Below are 20,015 nucleotides of genomic sequence, written 5' to 3' on the forward strand. Positions count from 1 at the left end.
GGTGGTAATGAAGTATCCAATTTCTTGATAGACTATGCAGTGTTTGAAATAAGAATGTTCCTACACTGAACAAAAATATAAATGTGAAGTGTTGGTCAAATATTTCATGAGCAGAAATAAAAGATCCCAGAAATGTTCAATACGCACCAAAAGCTTATTTCTCTCAAATGTTGTGCTAAAATGAAAGATGTTTTTCTTTGGCTATCACATGGAGATGAGTCTACGTTGTTCCCAGGTCTATCCCATTTGAATATGTCACGAAGATGCTGTTAGTGAGCATTTCGCCTTGTCAAGATAATACATCCACCTGACAGGTGTGGCATATCAAGAAGCTGATTAAACAGCATGATCATTACACAGGTGCGTCTTGTGTTGGGTACAATAAAATGTGCAGTTTTGTCACACAACAATGTCTCAAGCTTTGAGAGAGCGTGCAATTGGCATATTGACTGCAGGAATGTCCACCAGAGCTGTTGCCAGATAATGTAATGTTCATTTCTCTACCATAAGCAGCCTCCAACATTGTTCTAGAGAATTTGGAAGTACGTCCAACCGGCCTCATAAACGCAGACCATGTGTAACCATGCCAGCCCAGGACATCCACATCCAGCTTCTTCACCTGTGGGATCTTCTGAGACCAGCCACCCGGACAGCTGATGAAACTATGGGTTTGCACAACCAAAGCATTTCTGAACAAATTGTCATAAACCGGCTCAGGGAAGCTCATCTGTGTACTCGTCGTCCTCACCAGGGTCTTGACTTGACTGCAGTTCAGCGTCATAACCGACTTCAGTGGGAAAATGCTCACTTTCGATGGCCGCTGAAGAAGTGTGCTCTTCACGGATGAGGCCCAGTTTCAACTGTACCAGGCAGATGGCAGACAGCATGTATGGCGTTGTGTGGGTGAGTGGTTTGCTGATGTCAACATTGTGAACAGAGGGCCCCATGGTGGTGGTGGGGTTATGGTATGGGCAGGCATAAGCTACGGACAACGAACACAATTGCATTTTATTGATGTCAATTTGAATGCACAGAGATAACGTGGTGGGATCCTGAGGCCCATTGTTGTGCCGTTCATCCACCGCCATCACCTCATGTTTCACCATGATGATGCATGACCCCATGTCTCAAGGATCTGTACACAATTCCTGGACGCTAAAAATATCCCATTTCTTTCATAGCCTGCGTACTCAGCTGACATGTCACCCATTGAACATGTTTGGGATGCTCTGGATCAACATGTACAACAGCGTGTTCCAGTTCCCGCCAATATCCAGCAACTTCGTACAGACATAGAAGAGGAGAAGGACAACATTCTACAGGTTACAATCAGCAGCCTGATCAACTCTATAGGAAGGAGATGTGTCACGCTGCATGAGGCAAATGGTGGTCACACCAGATACTGACAGGTTTTTTGATCCATGCCCCTACCTTTTTTAAAGGCATGTGACCAACAGATGCATATCTGTAATCCCAGTTATGTTCTCACGTGTGCTCCCTCTCCGTCCTCTAGGTCACCAGGCTGCTCGTTATGGAGCACACCTGTCACCATCAGGACTCCATCACCTCCTTGATTACCTGCCATATATATGTCACTCCCTTTGGTTCCTTCCCCAGGCGTTATTGTTTCTGTGTCATGGCTGTGCGTTCGAGTTTCTTGGTATGTATTATGTTACGTTTATTGATTAAAACACTCACTCCCTGAACTTGCTTCCCGACTCTCAGCGCACTTGTTACACATATGAAATCCACAGATTAGGGGATAATGAATTCATTTAAATTTACATTTACATTACATTTAAGTCATTTAGCAGACGCTCTTATCCAGAGCGACTTACAAATTGGTGCTTTCACCTTATGACATCCAGTGGAACAGCCACTTTACAATAGTGCATCTAGGTCTTTTAAGGGGGAGAAGGATTACTTTATCCTATCCTAGGTATTCCTTAAAGAGGTGGGGTTTCAGGTGTCTCCGGAAGGTGGTGATTGACTCCGCTGTCCTGGCGTCGTGAGGGAGTTTGTTCCACCATTGGGGGGCCAGAGCAGCGAACAGTTTTGACTGGGCTGAGCGGGAACTGTACTTCCTCAGTGGTAGGGAGGCGAGCAGGCCAGAGGTGGATGAACGCAGTGCCCTTGTTTGGGTGTAGGGCCTTATATGACGTGTAACTCAGTAAAATCTCTGAAATTGTTGTTTATATTTTTGTTCAGTGTATTTTCAGAAAATAGCAGTGGAGGAAAAAGTACTGACTTGTCATACTTGAGTAAAAGTTTCGATACCTTAATAGAAAATGACTCAAGTAAAAGTCACCCAGTAAAATTCTACTTGAGTAGAAGTCTAAAAGTATTTGGTTTTAAATATACTTAAGTATCAAAAGTAAATGTAATTGCTAAAATACACTTAATTATCAAAAGTTAAAGTATGAATAATAAAACATTCCTTATATTAAGCAAACCAGACGCCACAATTGTCTTGTTTTTTCAATTTATGGATAGCCAGAGGCACACTCCAACACTCAGACATCATTTACAAACAAAGCATGTGTGTTTAGTGAGTCTGCCAGATCAGAGGCATTGGGGATGACCAGGGATGTTCTCTTGATAAGTGTGTGAATTTAACCGTTTTCTGTCCTGCTAAGCATTCAAAATGTAGCAAGTGGGTGTCAGGGAAAATATATGGAGTAAAAAGTACATTATTTTATTTAGGAATGTACTTAAGTAAAAGTAATCAAAAATATAAATAATAAAGTAAAGTACAGATACCCCCAAAAACGATTTAAGTAGTACTTTAAAGTGGTTTTACTTAAGTACTTTACTGCCTATTCATACCAGTATAATAGTAATAATAATAATATTGTATTAATATATGCATGTATATTAAATAATTGTATTATTATTAGTATTGTTACGGTAGTTAAGTCTGCCTTCGACCTACTCATTACCACAACTATAGAATAATGACTTTACCACAATGGAATCACATGACTAAATTTGAGGGAACGCCATGGGTAGAGGAACGTTTGCGTTGAATGGTTGTTGGGACTCGCGTGGAGCCTACCTTTTATGCAAGGTATGTTTTTTATTCTCAAAATATTTATTGTAACGTTAATGTAGCCTACTCTGGAATATTTTGTAGTATTTTATTTTAACTTGAATTTGAAGCAGATTGACTGGGTCAATTTGCAGTGTGGACTTTGCACGGACATAAACGAAGTTGTGTAAGGTTTCGTTATTGAAAAATTACTTTTTCCAGAGCCTACGCCTTTTTAACGTTACGTTGTATCCTTTCTGCAGTTGTTGAATATAGCCTATATTTAATCCGTAGTCACAAGGCTGGAATTGGAACAGAAGGCTGGAAGTACACAGACAATCTCAAAAAGTAAGGGTGTTTTTTTGTGAGTGACGTTTCAGTTTTGAGCAGTGAGTTTAGTCAACAAGGCCTACATCAGACATGTTAATTATGCTGATGATGTACCCTCAAATTGAGACGTTCTTGCTCAGCCGATGCCAAGGATCTCAACTCCATAATTATTTCATCCACGGAGTTGAGCGCAGACTATAGCGTTTTCAAATGAATCGTTCGAGTCACTATGCAGTCAATACTTCACAATCCGTGTACCCATGTTTGTCCTCTGTTGTTGCGTGCTTTGTTTCCTGAAACCGATACGTTTTAATAAAACGTTAATAAAATACAACCACCGACTCTTTCCTTGTTGAGATTCAGTTGGCACATGCGCATTCCTGAGTTGCCATTTTAGAGCAGTTGGTTGTATTTGACTAACGTTTTATTATAAGGTTTTATAACAAATATATAGATTTCTGCAAACAAGGAAAGGCACACAAGAACAGAAGACAAACATAGGTACATGGTAAAGGTTTAAGAATTTACATTTTGAAGTATCGACTGCATAGTAACTCGGAAGGAGTCAGATGTTCATTCTAAAAACTCTAGTCTGCACTTAACTCCGTGGATGAAGTCATTGTGAAGTTGAGGTACTTGGCAAGATCAGCCCTGACCTATTAGTGGGTCGATATGACATTGGTATTACACGTTTGAAATGCATGTAGTGGCCTAGTGGATATGACATTGGTATTACATATGTGAACATGAAATTGTAATAACGAGCCTAACATGCAAAATATATTTGAATGATGGTGACTTTGTAGTCAATTACCCAATCAGCATTATACATTGTATGTTGTTTAGTAACAGTAAATACATTTAGAATAAGACACCAGATAGATATATAGGTTACACTGAGAACTGTATTGTTTGGAGAATTGAAGTCTACCCACAACTTTTGTTACTGTGTTTTTATTTCCATACATTTTCATTGAATTCATTCAATATAGTATAGTACTAAAGTATAGTATGGTATAATACCGTGGAACATTCCACAGTTTGTAACTACACCTTATAAGGATGTCTAATCATATGAAATATTTCCTCCCAATAGTGCATTTTGTGGTCCGACGATACAGGCCCTCCGACAAGGATGCTGTGTTAACCCTGTTCTGTGATGGCATCTTGGAGCACATCAACCCTTCGTTCTACAACGCCATTAGCAACCCTGTCAATGTGGGCGTCGCCCTGTTCCTTTCTATGGCTGGGTACATGCTGGGAGGTGGGTCTACTCTCTGGGCCTTGCTGTCGGCTGGAGCCTGGGTAGGTCTGGTCTACTACTGCTGCAGCCAACTGTACGCTAGCTTCGTCAGAGAGAGGCTGCGCACGGACATGCAGGACATTCCAGGATGCTACCTGAGCCACCCCGACAACTGCTTCTGGGTGGCTGAGACTGAGGTCAACGGCTGGGTTGAGATTTTAGGTATGGTGGCCGTTGTGGCCAAAAAGGTGGTGGGAGGAAGAGACGGGGAGATGAGCGGTGAACTATTCAGGATGATTGTATCGAGGAAGTGTCGTCGGACAGGACTCGGTTCCAGGATGACCCAGACCGTTATTGACTTTTGTAAAGAGCGAGGGTTCTCTAAGGTCGTCCTGGAAACCAGTTCCATCCAGACTTCTGCAGTGGCCCTGTATAAGAAACTGGGCTTCTCACACATCCTGTCACACACCAAGACGTACTCTCCTGAATGGATGACAATTATATCCCGAGTCACCATTCTGAAGATGGAAAAAGTCATATAGGCCTTCCCATGATTTTGTATAGTAAGCGTTAAGACGTGCAACTTTTTTGTTCTGAAGCACAGATTAGATGTCTTTGAGACAATAATTAGATGCAATACCGTAGGCCTATATTAGTAACTAGATCGAATAAGCAAAGGTATAAATATAGAATAAAATGGTATAATGTAGCCTATTGAAATATGTTTGAAAAATATGTATTTTCACCATTCGGGTTTCACACTTGTGAGTTGCGACCCCCGCAAAACATTCTCATGGAGGGGGGTTGGGAAACTGCTCTCTCATTGCCACCACCAGCTAAAGAGTTTTCTTCCTAATTGTCTTCCCTATGACCCATGGCTCTCCAAACCTGTTCCTGTAGGTTTTCACTCCAACCCCACTTATAACTAACCTGATTAGGGTTTATCAATCAGCTAATTATTAGAATCAGCTGCACTAGATTAGAGTTGGTGTGAAAATCTACAGGACGTAGGTAGTTATCCAGGAACAGAATCGGAGAGCCCTACATAAATTTATATATATATATGACCTATATATATATAGTATATACTATGACCTATATATGACCTATATATATAGTATATACTATGACCTATATATACTATATGACCAATATATACTATAGTCCGGGCTCTGTCTGGGCCACTCAAGGACATTCAGAGACTTATTTTGTCCCCCTACACCAAACGCGATCACGACACGCAGGTTAACATATCAAAACAAACTCTGAACCAATTACATTAATTTGGGGACAGGTCGAAAAGCATTAAACATGTATGGCAATTTAGCTAGTATTGCTAGCTAATTTGTCCTATTTAGCTAGCTTGCTGTGGCTAGCTAATTTGTCCTGAGATATAAACATTGAGTTGTTATTTTACCTGAAATGCACTAGCTCTTTAACTCCGCCAATGAATCCACACATAAAATGGCCAACCGAATAATTTCTAGTCATCTCCTCCTTCCAGGCTTTATCATCTTTGAACTTATATGGTGATTGGCATCTGAACTTTCATAGTATTACCATGACTACCGGCAAAACATTTTGTCTTTTAATCACCCACGTGGGTATAACCAATGAGGAGATGGCACGTGAGTACCTGCTTTTATAAACCAATGAGGAGATGGGAGAGGCAGGACATTCAGCGCGATCTGCGTCAGAAATAGAAAGGAGTTCTATTTTAGCCCATGGCAACGCAGACACATGTTGGCGTGCGCGAGCAGTGTGGGTGCAATAATTGAATAACATGGATTTCTAAATGTCATTTTGCAACGCTCGCGCACGCGATGTGTCCGGTCTGGTCAGCATGTGAGAGTCTTTAGGTGCCTTTTGGCAAACTCCAAGCAGGCTGTCATGTGCCTTTTACTTAGGAGTGGATTCTGTCTGTCTGTCTACCATAAATGCCTGATTGGTAGAGTGCTACAGAGTCCTTCTGGAAGGTTCTCCCATCTCGACCGAGGAACTCTGAGTGACCATTGGGTTCTTGGTCACCTCCTTGACCAAGGCCCTTCTCCCCTGATTGCTCAGTTTGGCCAGGCGACCAACTCTAGGAAGAGTCTTGATGGTTCCAAACTTCTTCCATTTAATAATGATGGAGGTCACTGTGTTCTTGGGGACCTTCAATGCTGCAGAATTGTTTTGGTACTCTTCCCCAGATCTGTGCCTCGACACAATCCTGTCTCAGAGGTCTACGGACAATTCCTTCGACCTCATGGCTTGGTTTTTGCTCTGACATGCACTGTCAACTGTGGGACCTTATATAGACAGGTGTGTGCCTTTCCAAATCATGTCCAATCAATTGAATTTACCACAAGTGGACTCCAATCAAGTTGTAAAAACATCGTCTGAATGATGATCAATAAAAACAGGATACACCTGAGTTCTAGTTCGAGTCTCATAGCAAACGGTCTGAATACTTACGTAAATAAGGTATTTCTGTTTTTTAGTTTTAATACATTTGCAAAAAAATTCTATAAACCTGTTTTCACTTTGACATAATGGGGTATTGTGTGTAGATTGATGAGGAATGGAGCAAAGTACAGAGAGATCCTTGATGAAAACCTGTTACAGAGTGTTCAGGACCTTAGACTAGGGTGAAGGTTCACCTTCCAACAGAACAATTACCCAAAGCACACAGCAAAGAGAAACACGGGAGTGGCTTCAGGACAAGTCTCTGAATGTCATTAAATGTCCTCCTCATCCAAAATGACAGAGCTTGAGAGGATCTGCAGAGAAGAATGGGACATGATACAGATGTGCCAAGCTTCTAGCGTCATACCTAAGAAGACTCAAGGCTGTAATCACTGCCAACGGTGCTTCAACAAAGTACTGAGTAAATGTGATATTTCATTTATTGATTTTAAATACATTTTTATAAATTTGCCAGCATTTCTAAAAACCTGTTTATGTGTAGATTGATGAGGGGATTTAAAAAAAAATCCATTCTAGAATAAGGCTGTAATGTAACACAATGTGGAAAAAGTAAAAGGGGTCTGAATGCTTTTCGAATGCACCGTTTACTCTCAGAACAGCCTCAATTCGTCGGGGAATGGACTCTACAAGGTTTCGAAAGCGTTCCACAGGGATGCTAACCCATGTTGACTCCATCTCAGAACAGCCTCCATTCGTTGGGGCTTGGACTCTACAAGGTTTCGAAAGCGTTCCACAGGGACTCTAACCCATGTTGACTCCATCTCAGAACAGCCTCCATTCGTTGGGGCTTGGACTCTACAAGGTTTCGAAAGCGTTCCACAGGGACTCTAACCCATGTTGACTCCATCTCAGAACAGCCTCCATTCGTTGGGGCTTGGACTCTACAAGGTTTCGAAAGCGTTCCACAGGGATGCTAACCCATGTTGACTCCAATGCTTCCCACAGTTGTGTCAAGTTCAAATCAAATGTATTTATATAGCCCTTCGTACATCAGCTGATATCTCAAAGTGCTGTACAGAAACCCAGCCTAAAACCCCAAACAGCAAGCAATGCAGGTGTAGAAGTTGGCTGAATATCCTTTGAGTGGTGGACCATTCTTGACACATACAGGAAACTGTTTGAAAAACCTATCAGCGTTGCAGTTCTTGACACAGTTAAACCGGTGTACCTGGCACCTTCTACCATACAAACACGCTTACATTTTTTGTCTTGCCCATTCACCCTCTGAATGGCACACATACTTGTACACAATCCATGCCTCAATTATCTCAAGGCTTAAAAATCCTCCTTAATTCCTGCAGTCAAATGACCTAGTGACTCATGGGTGGAATGTATTTTTCATAATTTCATAATGAAACATTATTTGAAGTGTTTCTATGTCAAACAATTTTGTTAAATTTCAGTCTTCTGTGATGTATATAAAGTGCAATATTGGGCTGCAAACAGAAAATGTAATACATTTCAACTCTATATCTGACATGGTACAGGTGTATTTTTTAAAGCCCATAACCATGTGTGTGAGGTGTATACTTTTGTTTCAAAGTAGATTTGTTTAAGACTACCAAGAAACACTGTTTGTCACCCTGATTTAGCCTATTGCAGTAAAAAAATGTACCTGTCTCCTCCCCTTCATCTACACTGTTTGAAGTGGATTTAACAGGGGAAATCAATAAGGGATCATAACTTTCACCTGGTCAGTCTATGTCATGGAAGAGCAGATGTTCCTAATGTTTTGTACACTCAGTGTATATTAATATCATGTTAGTCTGCATACCTCTCCCCTGTCAGATCCATTGTTTCTCTCTGGACAGTATGTGTAGTGGCGCAGTGGTCTAAGACACTGCATCTCAGTGCAAGAGGCGTCACTACAGTCCCTGGTTCGATTCCAGGCTGTATCACATCCAGCTGTGATTAGGAGTCCCATAGGGTGGAACACAATTGGCCTAGTATTGTCCAGGGTCATTGTTAATAACCATTTATTCTCAATCTTCTTGCCTAGTTAAATAAAGGTTCAATGTAAAACATTGAAATAGTATGTTGTCATTCTTGTGCCGTGTGCCTGAAGCCGATGCCAGCCAGATCACAATCTTGGTTTTAATGTTTCGTCATCATCATCATTCACCAAAGAAGCCTAATTGAATCTTAAATCACACAAAATGTGTGTTTTCTTGCTGTTGTTGGCAAGACTAGTCGTTAATTGAAACATGAAGTTTGAAGTACCCACCATAAATTTAAGCTTGAATATATTGTTTGTCTAATAGTGAGACGTCCAGATTTTTGCTCTCTGTTCGGCACTAACAGATTCTGGTGTATTACGAAGACTCACGGAGGGGTACTCAGTTCTCTCTGCTCTATATAGTAGGCATTCATCTTTGACGCATATGGTAAACAATGGGAACTAATGGCTAGTCATTATAATAATTTTTAATAACTCATTTATTAACATGAATAAATTCAACAGTAATGTACAGGTTACTGACAAAATAAAGGAAACACCAAGTATCTTATAGGGCGTGGGGCAACCACGAGCTGCAAGAACAGCTTCAATGCACCTTGGCATTGATTCTACAAGTGTACACCATTCTTCCACGAGAAATTTGGTGTTTTGTTTATGGTGGTGGAAAATGCTGTCGCATGCCCTGCAGAATCTCCCATAATTTTTCAATTGGGTTGAGATCTGGTGACTGAGACACACACACACTTTTAAACCCCCTATGCTCCTCTGAGACCCCTCTTTCAAAGTCACTGAGATCTCTTCGTATAGCCATGGTAGCTGAAATAATGGGCAACTGATTCCAGTACATAAATATGTATATATCATCATGTGTTTACGTAATTCCTTCATATCTGAGCATTGTTTCAAAAAACAACTATGACTATCAAACTGATATACAGTGAATATATTTAATCTGATTTCAAATGGGATCAAGGATTCTGACTGGACCGTCAGAATCAGCAGTATCAGCACAGAGACCAAGGTATTGTAGACTCTCTGGTTCTCCTCTCCGTGCCTGTCTTCCTCTCATCCTAAATGGGTATGGAACACATTCGATTGAAGGTGCATGGGCAAAAAAACAAGACAATAATGCACAGACTGCTGACACTTACTGTTTTAATACACATGGATATGTAGTAGATGGCAGAGTTCTATCTCATTTCACAAGCGTCTCAAGAGTATGAGTGCTAATCAAGAATCAGCCCCCCCTGTCCATAATCTGATTTAATTTAATCTGATTTAACAGTCAAAACTGATCCAAGGTTAGCACTCCTGTGCAGTATATACTCTTGAGACACATTTTGAATAGGGGCCTAGACAGGGTTGTGCTACCTCATTTGGGGCCCCAGGGCACCGACCTCCGATATCTTTTTGTTTGTTGTTGTGGAAATCAGCTAAAGTACTGCATTTCACCACATTTTGCCATGGTGCAGAGAGAAAACTGTAGTCTTATAATGCTATTCTACACATTTTGCCATGGTGCAGAGAGAAAACTGTAGTTTTATAATGCTATTCTACACATTTTGCCATGGTGCAGAGAGAAAACTGTAGTTTTATAATGCTATTCTACACATTTTGCCATGGTGCAGAGAGAAAACTGTAGTTTTATAATGCTATTCTACACATTTTGCCATGGTGCAGAGAGAACACTGCAGTTTTATAATGCTATTCTACACGCTTTGTCATGAGGCTAAGTGAAAATGTTGCCATTTTAAAGCTAATTTCCTGCAATTCTACACCTCCCAGGGTTGTGGGCCCCTTGGAGGTCGGGGCCTGAGTGCTCATTCAATAGTAGAGGAGATTTGTCTTGATTGTGTCATGCTTGACTACGTTATTATGGGGAGATTACAGCAATTAAGCTGGGCAGTGTAGGTTACAGGCACAATAATGTGAATTAGACCTGGGTTCAAATACTATTTGAAATCATTGCAAATACTTCAGCTGTGCTTGATTGAGTTTGCAAACCCCGCCCACCTGGCACTCCAGGCAGATTTAAGCAAATGCTGAAAGTATTTTAAGACTTCAAATAGCATTTGAACCCAGGTGTGATGTGAAAGTGGTTAACGTACACAGCATAGCCAGTCCTCTTGCTCCACAGTGGCTAACACCGCCTCATTCACTCTATGATAGAGCCGTTCTCCCTCTGGTGTCTGAAAGGTGAAGAGTCCCTCTCCAGTTTCACACATCCTGGGGAAAATACAGTTTACCATTCATTCTGTGAATGGCCTATGAAAAATTAATTTGGTACAGACTCCCAATAGTTACTTACACGTTCAAAAAACGATCATAAATAAGCATTAGCAAATATTTCTAAGCATTACAATCCACAAGAATTATAAAGCATATAATTGCTTATTCACTAAAGATATTATTTTGTGTAATCCAACAATGTTTCATAATCTTAAATAACACTTTCTCTTGAGGACCTCTGACTGGTCAATGGGCTGGATCGGTATCAACCGTCTTACTTTCACCTATTAAGTCATTTCAGATCAGCTGTTTCAGAGCAGTGGTCACTGGTAATGGAGTAGAGCAGAGGGAAGTCCATTGGAGGTATGCACTAATCACTTCTCTTCAATGATTAGAAATGAAATGACTGGTATAGTAAATATGTCTATTCCCAGTAGCCCATGTCCAAAGAGTCCCAGGACAGGGTATGAACCCTGCAATCAATCCTACCCCTAGCAGTATACTGTACACACCTCTTGGTCTATGAGGTCACTTATGTATTTAGATGCATGATGTACGGCTCAACATAGAGTATCCAATAGGAAGACAGCTACAAACTGTGTTGACTCGGTTATACAGTATATACATTACATTGGTTAATAAAATTCTTATGAAGTGGTTTTATACCCAGATCCTCACCTCCCAGCTTCAAATGTGAACCAGTTTTGACCCCGACCGTAACGGCGAAGTGACCGCAGTGGCCAGGATGTGATTTTGAGACCAGGGTTCTGGGTGTCCCACAGCAAGAGAGTGTCACAAGTGATCTGTAGATTACATTCCCCACTGAAATCCAGACACTGTGATGGCTTCATGAACACGTGGAACTGCTCTGGAAAAGAGAACAGAATACATTGATAAGCCAGAGACAAGGTGCGATCTGTGATATTTTTTTTGGTAGTTTAAACTAAATAAATTGAACAATGTTACTTACATTATGTAATTTATAGTTTCAAAATGTGGTTAAATATTTAGAGCTCCTATGAATGTGAGTGTTTTTGTTTCTTTCTTCGAGCCCTGTCCCTCAGCTTCATATCACGCCAAGAGTAGTCGGCTTGTTGTTTTTCAGATGAAAGATTGGGCCTTTAAAGCATGTTGCTCATATTTTTCGACCCATTTATTTAAAGCATTTGATTAGTACAGTAGCTTGTGTCATTGCTGGAGTATTATACGAACGTGGTCTATACCTCTGTGATCTCGACGTAGGCTCATGTTCAATAGGACTGGCTCCTCCAAGGGCAGGTCAGTCATTTTAGTCTCCAGACATTCCATTTGTAGCACATTGCACCATTCTTTGGCGTCCAACTCTGTTAGGAGTTGTTGAACGAAACGCTTTTAGAATGTGTTATACTTAAATTATTAAATCATTAAATCATTTCTGTGTAGTTAGTTGTGTTGACAAAATACATTAGTTCAATTCAGTTCAATTCAATACAACATTAAGTTCATGTTTCCCCAAACTCACCTGAATCACATGCAAACGCCTTTGGTGAGTCATCAATGAAGGTCAGAACCACAGCGTGTTTCTTTTTATCCCGTGGGGGTCTGGTAACATTTCTTATTTTTGTGAGGTCTGTCACCTGAAAGAATATAGGACACATGACACAATATTGGCCCTGTTTGTTGCTCCCAAAAGTTCTCTTTAATAATAAAGCTTTCATTATATAATAACAACCCTTCAACCAACACAGTCTTTATCAGATTGTTGAAACTATAGAATTACCCATATAACTTTTAATAGGATCTCTGTGGTTGAAACATAGTTATTTCATCTCTACAAAGCCACAAAGCTATATGTCAATTTAAGCTCACGGCATGCAAACAGTGAGCAAATCTTCTTTATACTTCTAAATATATATATCTCTTCTCATTTTGTTGTCGAGACCATGTGGTACATTTGAGTGTGCAATGACTCTCATTTTCACAAATCAACAAAATAACCACAACTCTCGATGTTATTGATAATCATGGGGGGGGGGGGGGGGGGGATAATAATCTCCAAAGAAAACCACAGTGGTACACCACTCCAGTATTTCAGTTTGATTGCTTACTTTGTGGTGACATTGGCAGTTAGCCGCCTGTTCATTTGAGAACCTCTCCAATCTCTTGGGTTCTTTACTGGAGTCTCTTCTTAGAACAAGCCAGCACCTCCGATAGATCTGGACAAAAGAGAGAATGATTGAGAAAAGAGTTCATCCACGTTGGGTCCAATGACTTGGTCTGAGGCTGGTTTGAAAACAGGCACTTACCCATAAATGCTTGCTGCGAAAATACACATATCCCTGTTTAACAATGTCATTCAAATACAAATCCATTGCCTGAATCCACCATCAGACACTCATGCTTGGGAGAAACTGGCGCACAGAAGTCCCTTTGCTCTCTCTTTATCATGTGTCTCCTCCCGTCTCTGATTTGACAATACAACGCAGTGTAACGCAGGAGAATCGCTATAGCCCAATGCTCATGGGACTATTATGGGACTGGTCTCCTTCTGTGATGTAGATATTATGGGTGAGGCGGTTGGGGGGGCAGACGAGGGAGAGGGGGAGAGAGAGACAGTGAGTCTGAAGTTTATATTCGGTAGGGAAGGATCTCGTCCAAAGAACCAGGATTCTCACAGGACCTCTAATTAGTAGCCTGTCAACCTTGAGACTTAAATATAAACGCAAATAAATATATCCTCGATCAAACCCTGTCTCTGTCTGTTTTCCTATTTAAGTCAATCGTGTTAGAAGCAACTCTCCCAACCGTTGCTACGGTACACTAGCCTCCTTCATTTCAACTCTCCCAACCGTTGCTACGGTACACTAGCCTCCTTCATTTCAACTCTCCCAACCGTTGCTACGGTACACTAGCCTCCTTCATTTCAACTCTCCCAACCGTTGCTACGGTACACTAGCCTCCTTCATTTCAACTCTCCCAACCGTTGCTACGGTACACTAGCCTCCTTCATTTCAACTCTCCCAACCGTTGCTACGGTACACTAGCCTCCTTCATTTCAACTCTGGACCTAGAAGCCAGTTCCACTGACGTTTATTATTATTATTATTATTATTATTATTATTATTTCCCTCTAACCCTACCACCCCTCCCTTAATTGGAGTAAACTGATGGACAACAACATCTGGGCTTCTACTTCCAGCTTATACATACTATATTCATATTACGAACACAGTATATTTTACATTAGTTATCTTTTGTTTGTTTTTAGTCCCATCTTTCAGCTACCCTTAACCCCTCCCATCTATCTCTGAAGACCATCTCGTTTTCTATTTTCCATCTATTTGTCAACTCTGCTGTGATGTTTCACAAAAGTTCTGAACCTTTCTATTCTCATAGTTTCTACATTTCTACATTGTAATTTAAAGAAACATTTTTTTTTCTAAGAGTATTATATTATCGATCGATTAACTTTCAGATGACCCAGCAGCGCTATTTGCAGAGTTAACTCCAGGTAAATCTTGCAATTCTTCAGCCATTCCTGAACGTGCGACCAAAAACAAGCTACATTTGGACAGTACCAAAACAAATGATCTAGTGATTCTGTCTCGTTATAGCAAAATCTGCAGAGCTGAGATGGTTGTATATATACAGTAGCAGTCAAAAGTTTGGACACACCTACTCACCTCCAGGCTGTTTAAGGGCTATTTGACAAAGAAGGAGAGTGATGGAGTGCTGCATCAGATGACCTGGCCTCCACAATCACCGACATCAACCCAATTGAGCTGGTTTGAGATGAGTTGGACCACAGAGTGAAGGATTAACAGCCAACAAGTGCTCAGCATATGTGGGAACTCCTTCAAGACTGTTGGAATAGCATTCCTCATGAAGCTAGTTGAGAGAATGCAAAGAGTGTGCAAAACTGTCATCAAAGCAAAGGGTGGCTACTTTGAAGAATCTCAAATATAAAATATATTTTGATTTGTTTAACACTTTTTTGTTTTTCTACATGATTACATATGTGTTATTTCATAGTTTTGATGTCTTCACTATTATTGTATAATGTAGAAAATAGTACAAATAAAGAAAAACCCTTGAATGAGTAGGTGTGTCCAAATTTGACTGGTACTATATATAAGAATTTTGTATAATCATTTAAATTTAAAAACTGTGTCCCCACTGCCTTTTTTCATTGTTCTCCTCCAGTCAGGGACCGATTTAGACCTGGGCCACCAGTTAATTATCATGTAGAACAGAAAAACATCATGTTCCAGACCTCATAGGGTAACAACCTATTCAGCCCTTTCCCAAGCAGGACTACCCCTAATTCAGACTTAGACTATGATCCAATATGTTATCCTTGTTTTGAACAGGATTACCCCTAATTCAGACTTAGACTATGATCCAATATGTTATCCTTGTTTTGAACAGGATTACCCCTGAATTCAGACTTAGACTATGATCTAATATGTTATCCTTGTTTTGAACAGGATTACCCCTAATTCAGACTTAGACTATGATCCAATATGTTATCCTTGTTTTGAACAGGATAACCCCTAATGCAGACTTAGACTATGATCTAATATGTTTTCCTTGTTTTACACACACAGTCATCCATACAATAGATATTTTCAGACCACATGTCATTCCAACTCGCCAATGAAATGAGAAAATAAACTCTACACATTCCTTTACACATGCTTGAAATTGAATGAGGACTACCAATGCAGTATTACTTACAGTTATTCTAAAAACAGCCCATTATACTCAGGCATATGTCTATGGGGCGTGAGGTTCACAAAGTCCTATTTAGTAAGGCAAGGTCATCAATTGCTACTGCTAATTCAAGACCTGTGGCCTCTTGCTACCACTACTGCCAACGTCAGCTAACTGTCAGAAACATTTACACACATACCGATGACACGGGCAGTCGTGTAGCGTGTATAAACAGCATTGATACCATGCACTCAACAACTCTTAAAATATAGACTTTTCAGTCTGACTTTAAACAAACTATAACTTATAAAGGCCTTATGAAGCTTCATAGTCCTTTATAAGGCCTACATAGATGCTTCACAAATCATTTACTAGAACAATGATCATGCTATATACTGTATATGAACCCAAGTTTAGCAAAGCCCGGATATATGATATTAAAACTTGAAACTAAGAACGGATAGTTTACATCTGTTAATCAATTATTTGTATGGCATCTACGTAGGCTTTATAAAGGTCTTATGGCATCTACGTAGGCTTTATAAAGGTCTTATGGCATCTACGTAGGCTTTATAAAGGTCTTATGGCATCTACGTAGGCTTTATAAAGGTCTTATGGCATCTACGTAGGCTTTATAAAGGTCTTATGGCATCTACGTAGGCTTTATAAAGGTCTTATGGCATCTACGTAGGCTTTATAAAGGTCTTATGGCATCTACGTAGGCTTTATAAAGGTCTTATGGCATCTACGTAGGCTTCATAAAGGGCTTATGGCATCTACGTAGGCTTTATAAAGGTCTTATGGCATCTACGTAGGCTTTATAAAGGGCTTATGGCATCTACGTAGGCTTTATAAAGGGCTTATGGCATCTACGTAGGCTTTATAAAGGTCTTATGGCATCTACATAGGCTTTATAAAGGTCTTATGGCATCTACGTAGGCTTTATAAAGGTCCTATGGCATCTACGTAGGCTTTATAAAGGGCTTATGGCATCTACGTAGGCTTTATAAAGGTCTTATGGCATCTACGTAGGCTTTATAAAGGTCTTATGGCATCTACGTAGGCTTTATAAAGGTCTTATGGCATCTACGTAGGCTTTATAAAGGTCTTATGGCATCTACGTAGGCTTTATAAAGGTCTTATGGCATCTACGTAGGCTTTATAAAGGTCTTATGGCATCTACGTAGGCTTTATAAAGGGCTTATGAAGTTTTTTATCTAGCTGAAATGTATGCACAATGATGATGGGAACACATAATAGGCTAAATTAATAAAAAAAACTATTAGTATGTCCAGCTTCTCTTCTAGCCTGCTTCCCAGTAGGCTTTTTGAGTACGCTAGAATAGGAAAGGAGTCGTTGATGGTCTATTCTCCCAAAGGAGCGATGCGAATAAACGTGTAAGTAGGAAAGTAAGAATAGGACGTTTTGTAGTATGTGACATTTCTTAACTTTAAGTCAGGATGCCACACACTCAGATACACCAGTCCTCTGACTTTCACAGGACCGCATAGTGACCAGCCCAGGTTTCAAATAGTATCCTGCGTTGTGTTTGCCTGGAGTGTCAAATGTGCTGGGACGGTTCCGCTGTCCACTGAGCCAGGCAAGCTCAATTACTCTAGACTACATCACTTTCAACAGCTTATACTCTTATTATGCATAGCCTTGTACTCACAAAGCAACACATTACATTTTTTTTGAGTTTAGCTCCACACGCAATTCAGGTGAATGACACTTGGCAGCGGTCCAAAGCAAAGACCATGTTGAGAAACCGAGGGTAAAGTTACTCTCACCTTTGTTATAACACTTGCCAATGTTTTTGTGTGCTTTACGTCAATGCTTTGTCAATGCTTTGAGTTCAAAACTTGTGAAATAGCAGAACATGAGGAAAATATTGAATCTGTGTCAATCAGGTGGTGACAGACAGTCCCTTTTGGGAAAACACATACCGTAAACATGCTGCATGTGTACACAGTGTGATATTTGTATTGGGGATTTTTTTTTTTTTTGGCAATCTGGTTCTCTTAGACTGGGACTTTAGTCAAATATCATGATAGGTGAACACACTTTACTTAAGAGGCCACCAATAAGGTCACACATACAGTGTTGTGCAGGCATGCTTCAAATACAGTATCTCCATTATATGTAGTAAAAAATACATACAATACATTTTTCACTTGAGGTGTGATGAATCTACTTAAAAAGGCATGTTAACCCTCATAACATATTTTACATAAATATATTACCAACTGGAGTCATTTTGAAACCTAGAAGAAGCTATTGGAAAAACTAACAATCCTAGCAAAATGTCCACTTAATTCTTATCAAAACATCATTAGACATGTACAATAATATAAAAATTAAGAAAACAAAGCAGACTGTTATTTTAGCAAAATAACAGTTAATTTGCATATTCTGTAAAACGAAAATCTACATTTTCCCCTTAAATAATGTTGCAGCTTTTTTTTCAAAGTACAATCCACATTAGTACTAAAAAGCAGATGTTATTCTAGTACCATTTTGTTTTTTTATAATATTTTTTGTAAATATAGATTTTGCCATATTTCTGTGGTAAAAACGACTGCCAGGGGTGTTACACCAACATTTGAAATATACTTCAGTTTATTGAAAGAAAAGTGATTAATTAATTTATCCTGCTAGACAATTACCAAGAATATGGCTTTGTTTCTTATTTTTATTTACTTACCCTACAGCCAGCATTATCATTGCTGCTAGTCAAGTAATGAGGTTTGTATAGGTCTATTGCAGGATGCTTCAAAAAGCATGGGCAAATCCTGAAAGTCACTTCAAACCAAATGTTATAGCAACCCAAATACTACAATACGTTGTACATACAGAATATTGTAAGATATTATAGAAATTCTGGTATTTATATAACATTTCCTGTAGAATAACTATTTTTCAGGGGGAGATACACACCAATACAGCACTATGTGTACATTCAGAGGGTAGCTGGTGTCTGTTTTACAGTTCTACCAACTATTCATATCCCTGACAGACTTTAATGAGGTAATTGTGATTATACCAAGGTCATGCCTAGTTATAACCATAGGAGAGCGCTTCATTTCTGCAGGTCACTGATACAGGTCAAAATGACCCCAAAGGACATGCATTGATACAGAAACACTAAACAATGATCTTGATTCATTAAGAACAAGTTGATTGACAAAGTCATGAAAAATTGGGAGTATTTCATAAATCACCTTTGGGCTATGATCAGAAATACGCCTCAAAATGACTCCAGTCAGTAGGTAGTATGAGGGTTAAAAATGCATGATATGCTATATGATGCTATAACTATATTATAATGATAATACTATCATACTACAGAATTATTCTTACTATTTCATTATTACTACATGTATACTGCATCATTTTCTTTCCTGTATCACATTTATTGATTTACAGTAGCATGTCTTCTTGAATTTCCTGTTGTACTCTACTTTTAGCACCCATGTATACTGAAATAAAATGTAACTAAATTAAAACATTATTGTAGACTACAGATTCATAATATTTTCATAATGTCAACAGAAATAATGTAAGAGGAAATGACATTATTCAGTCCATATCAGTTTCTTCTTGTGATACAAGACATCTCGTGACGTGACTTGAAGTATATGTTTTGAACAGTAGATGGCAGAAGTACACTATCTTAAATATCCAGCTGTGCATTTCAAATCAGCGTATTTCAAATTAGTGTATTTCAAATCAGCCTATTTCAAATCAGCGTATTTCAAATTAGTGGATTTCAAATTAGTGTATTTCAAATTAGTGTATTTCAAATCAGCGTATTTCAAATTAGTGTATTTCAAATTAGTGTATTTCAAATCAGCGTATTTCAAATTAGTGTATTTCAAATTAGTGTATTTCAAATCAGTGTATTTCAAATCAGCGTATTTCAAATCAAAGGACCATAATAGAGTACTTGTAGCTTTGGGCAATGAATAACAGGTAGACATTACAATGAATAACAGGTAGACATTACAATGAATAACAGGTAGACATTACAATGAATAACAGGTAGACATTACAATGAATAACAGGTA

The 20,015-nt window shown here is 39.4% G+C and overlaps 2 protein-coding genes across 4 annotated transcripts; one reads left to right on the forward strand and one right to left on the reverse strand.

Annotated features, from left to right (window-relative positions):
• The first annotated feature begins 2,968 nt into the window (after positions 1–2,968).
• Positions 2,969–9,094, forward strand: nat8l2 (N-acetyltransferase 8-like 2). 3 transcript variants are annotated; one of them, XM_065004182.1, is made up of 3 exons: positions 2,969–3,067; positions 3,292–3,376; positions 4,455–9,094. In XM_065004182.1, coding segments are annotated over exons 2-3 (690 nt in total). In that variant the 5' UTR covers positions 2,969–3,067; positions 3,292–3,375; the 3' UTR covers positions 5,144–9,094. The 3 variants fall into 3 exon arrangements, with proteins under 3 accessions (XP_064860254.1, XP_064860253.1, XP_064860252.1); XM_065004180.1 differs by having other exon boundaries at positions 2,981–3,067; positions 3,323–3,376; XM_065004181.1 differs by lacking the exon at positions 3,292–3,376.
• A 394-nt stretch (positions 9,095–9,488) lies between these two features.
• LOC115118427 (docking protein 5-like) lies at positions 9,489–13,811 on the reverse strand. Its single transcript, XM_029647026.2, has 7 exons — positions 13,542–13,811; positions 13,344–13,451; positions 12,758–12,872; positions 12,480–12,599; positions 11,935–12,124; positions 11,136–11,253; positions 9,489–10,097 (listed from the first exon to the last, which is right to left on the reverse strand). The coding sequence occupies exons 1-7, from the start codon at positions 13,605–13,607 to the stop codon at positions 10,032–10,034; spliced, it is 783 nt and encodes a 260-aa protein (XP_029502886.1). The 5' UTR covers positions 13,608–13,811; the 3' UTR covers positions 9,489–10,031.
• Positions 13,812–20,015: the final 6,204 nt, after the last annotated feature.

This window comes from Oncorhynchus nerka, linkage group LG2 (assembly GCF_034236695.1).
Source record: "Oncorhynchus nerka isolate Pitt River linkage group LG2, Oner_Uvic_2.0, whole genome shotgun sequence".
In the NCBI taxonomy this organism is placed as follows: Eukaryota; Metazoa; Chordata; class Actinopteri; order Salmoniformes; family Salmonidae; genus Oncorhynchus; species Oncorhynchus nerka.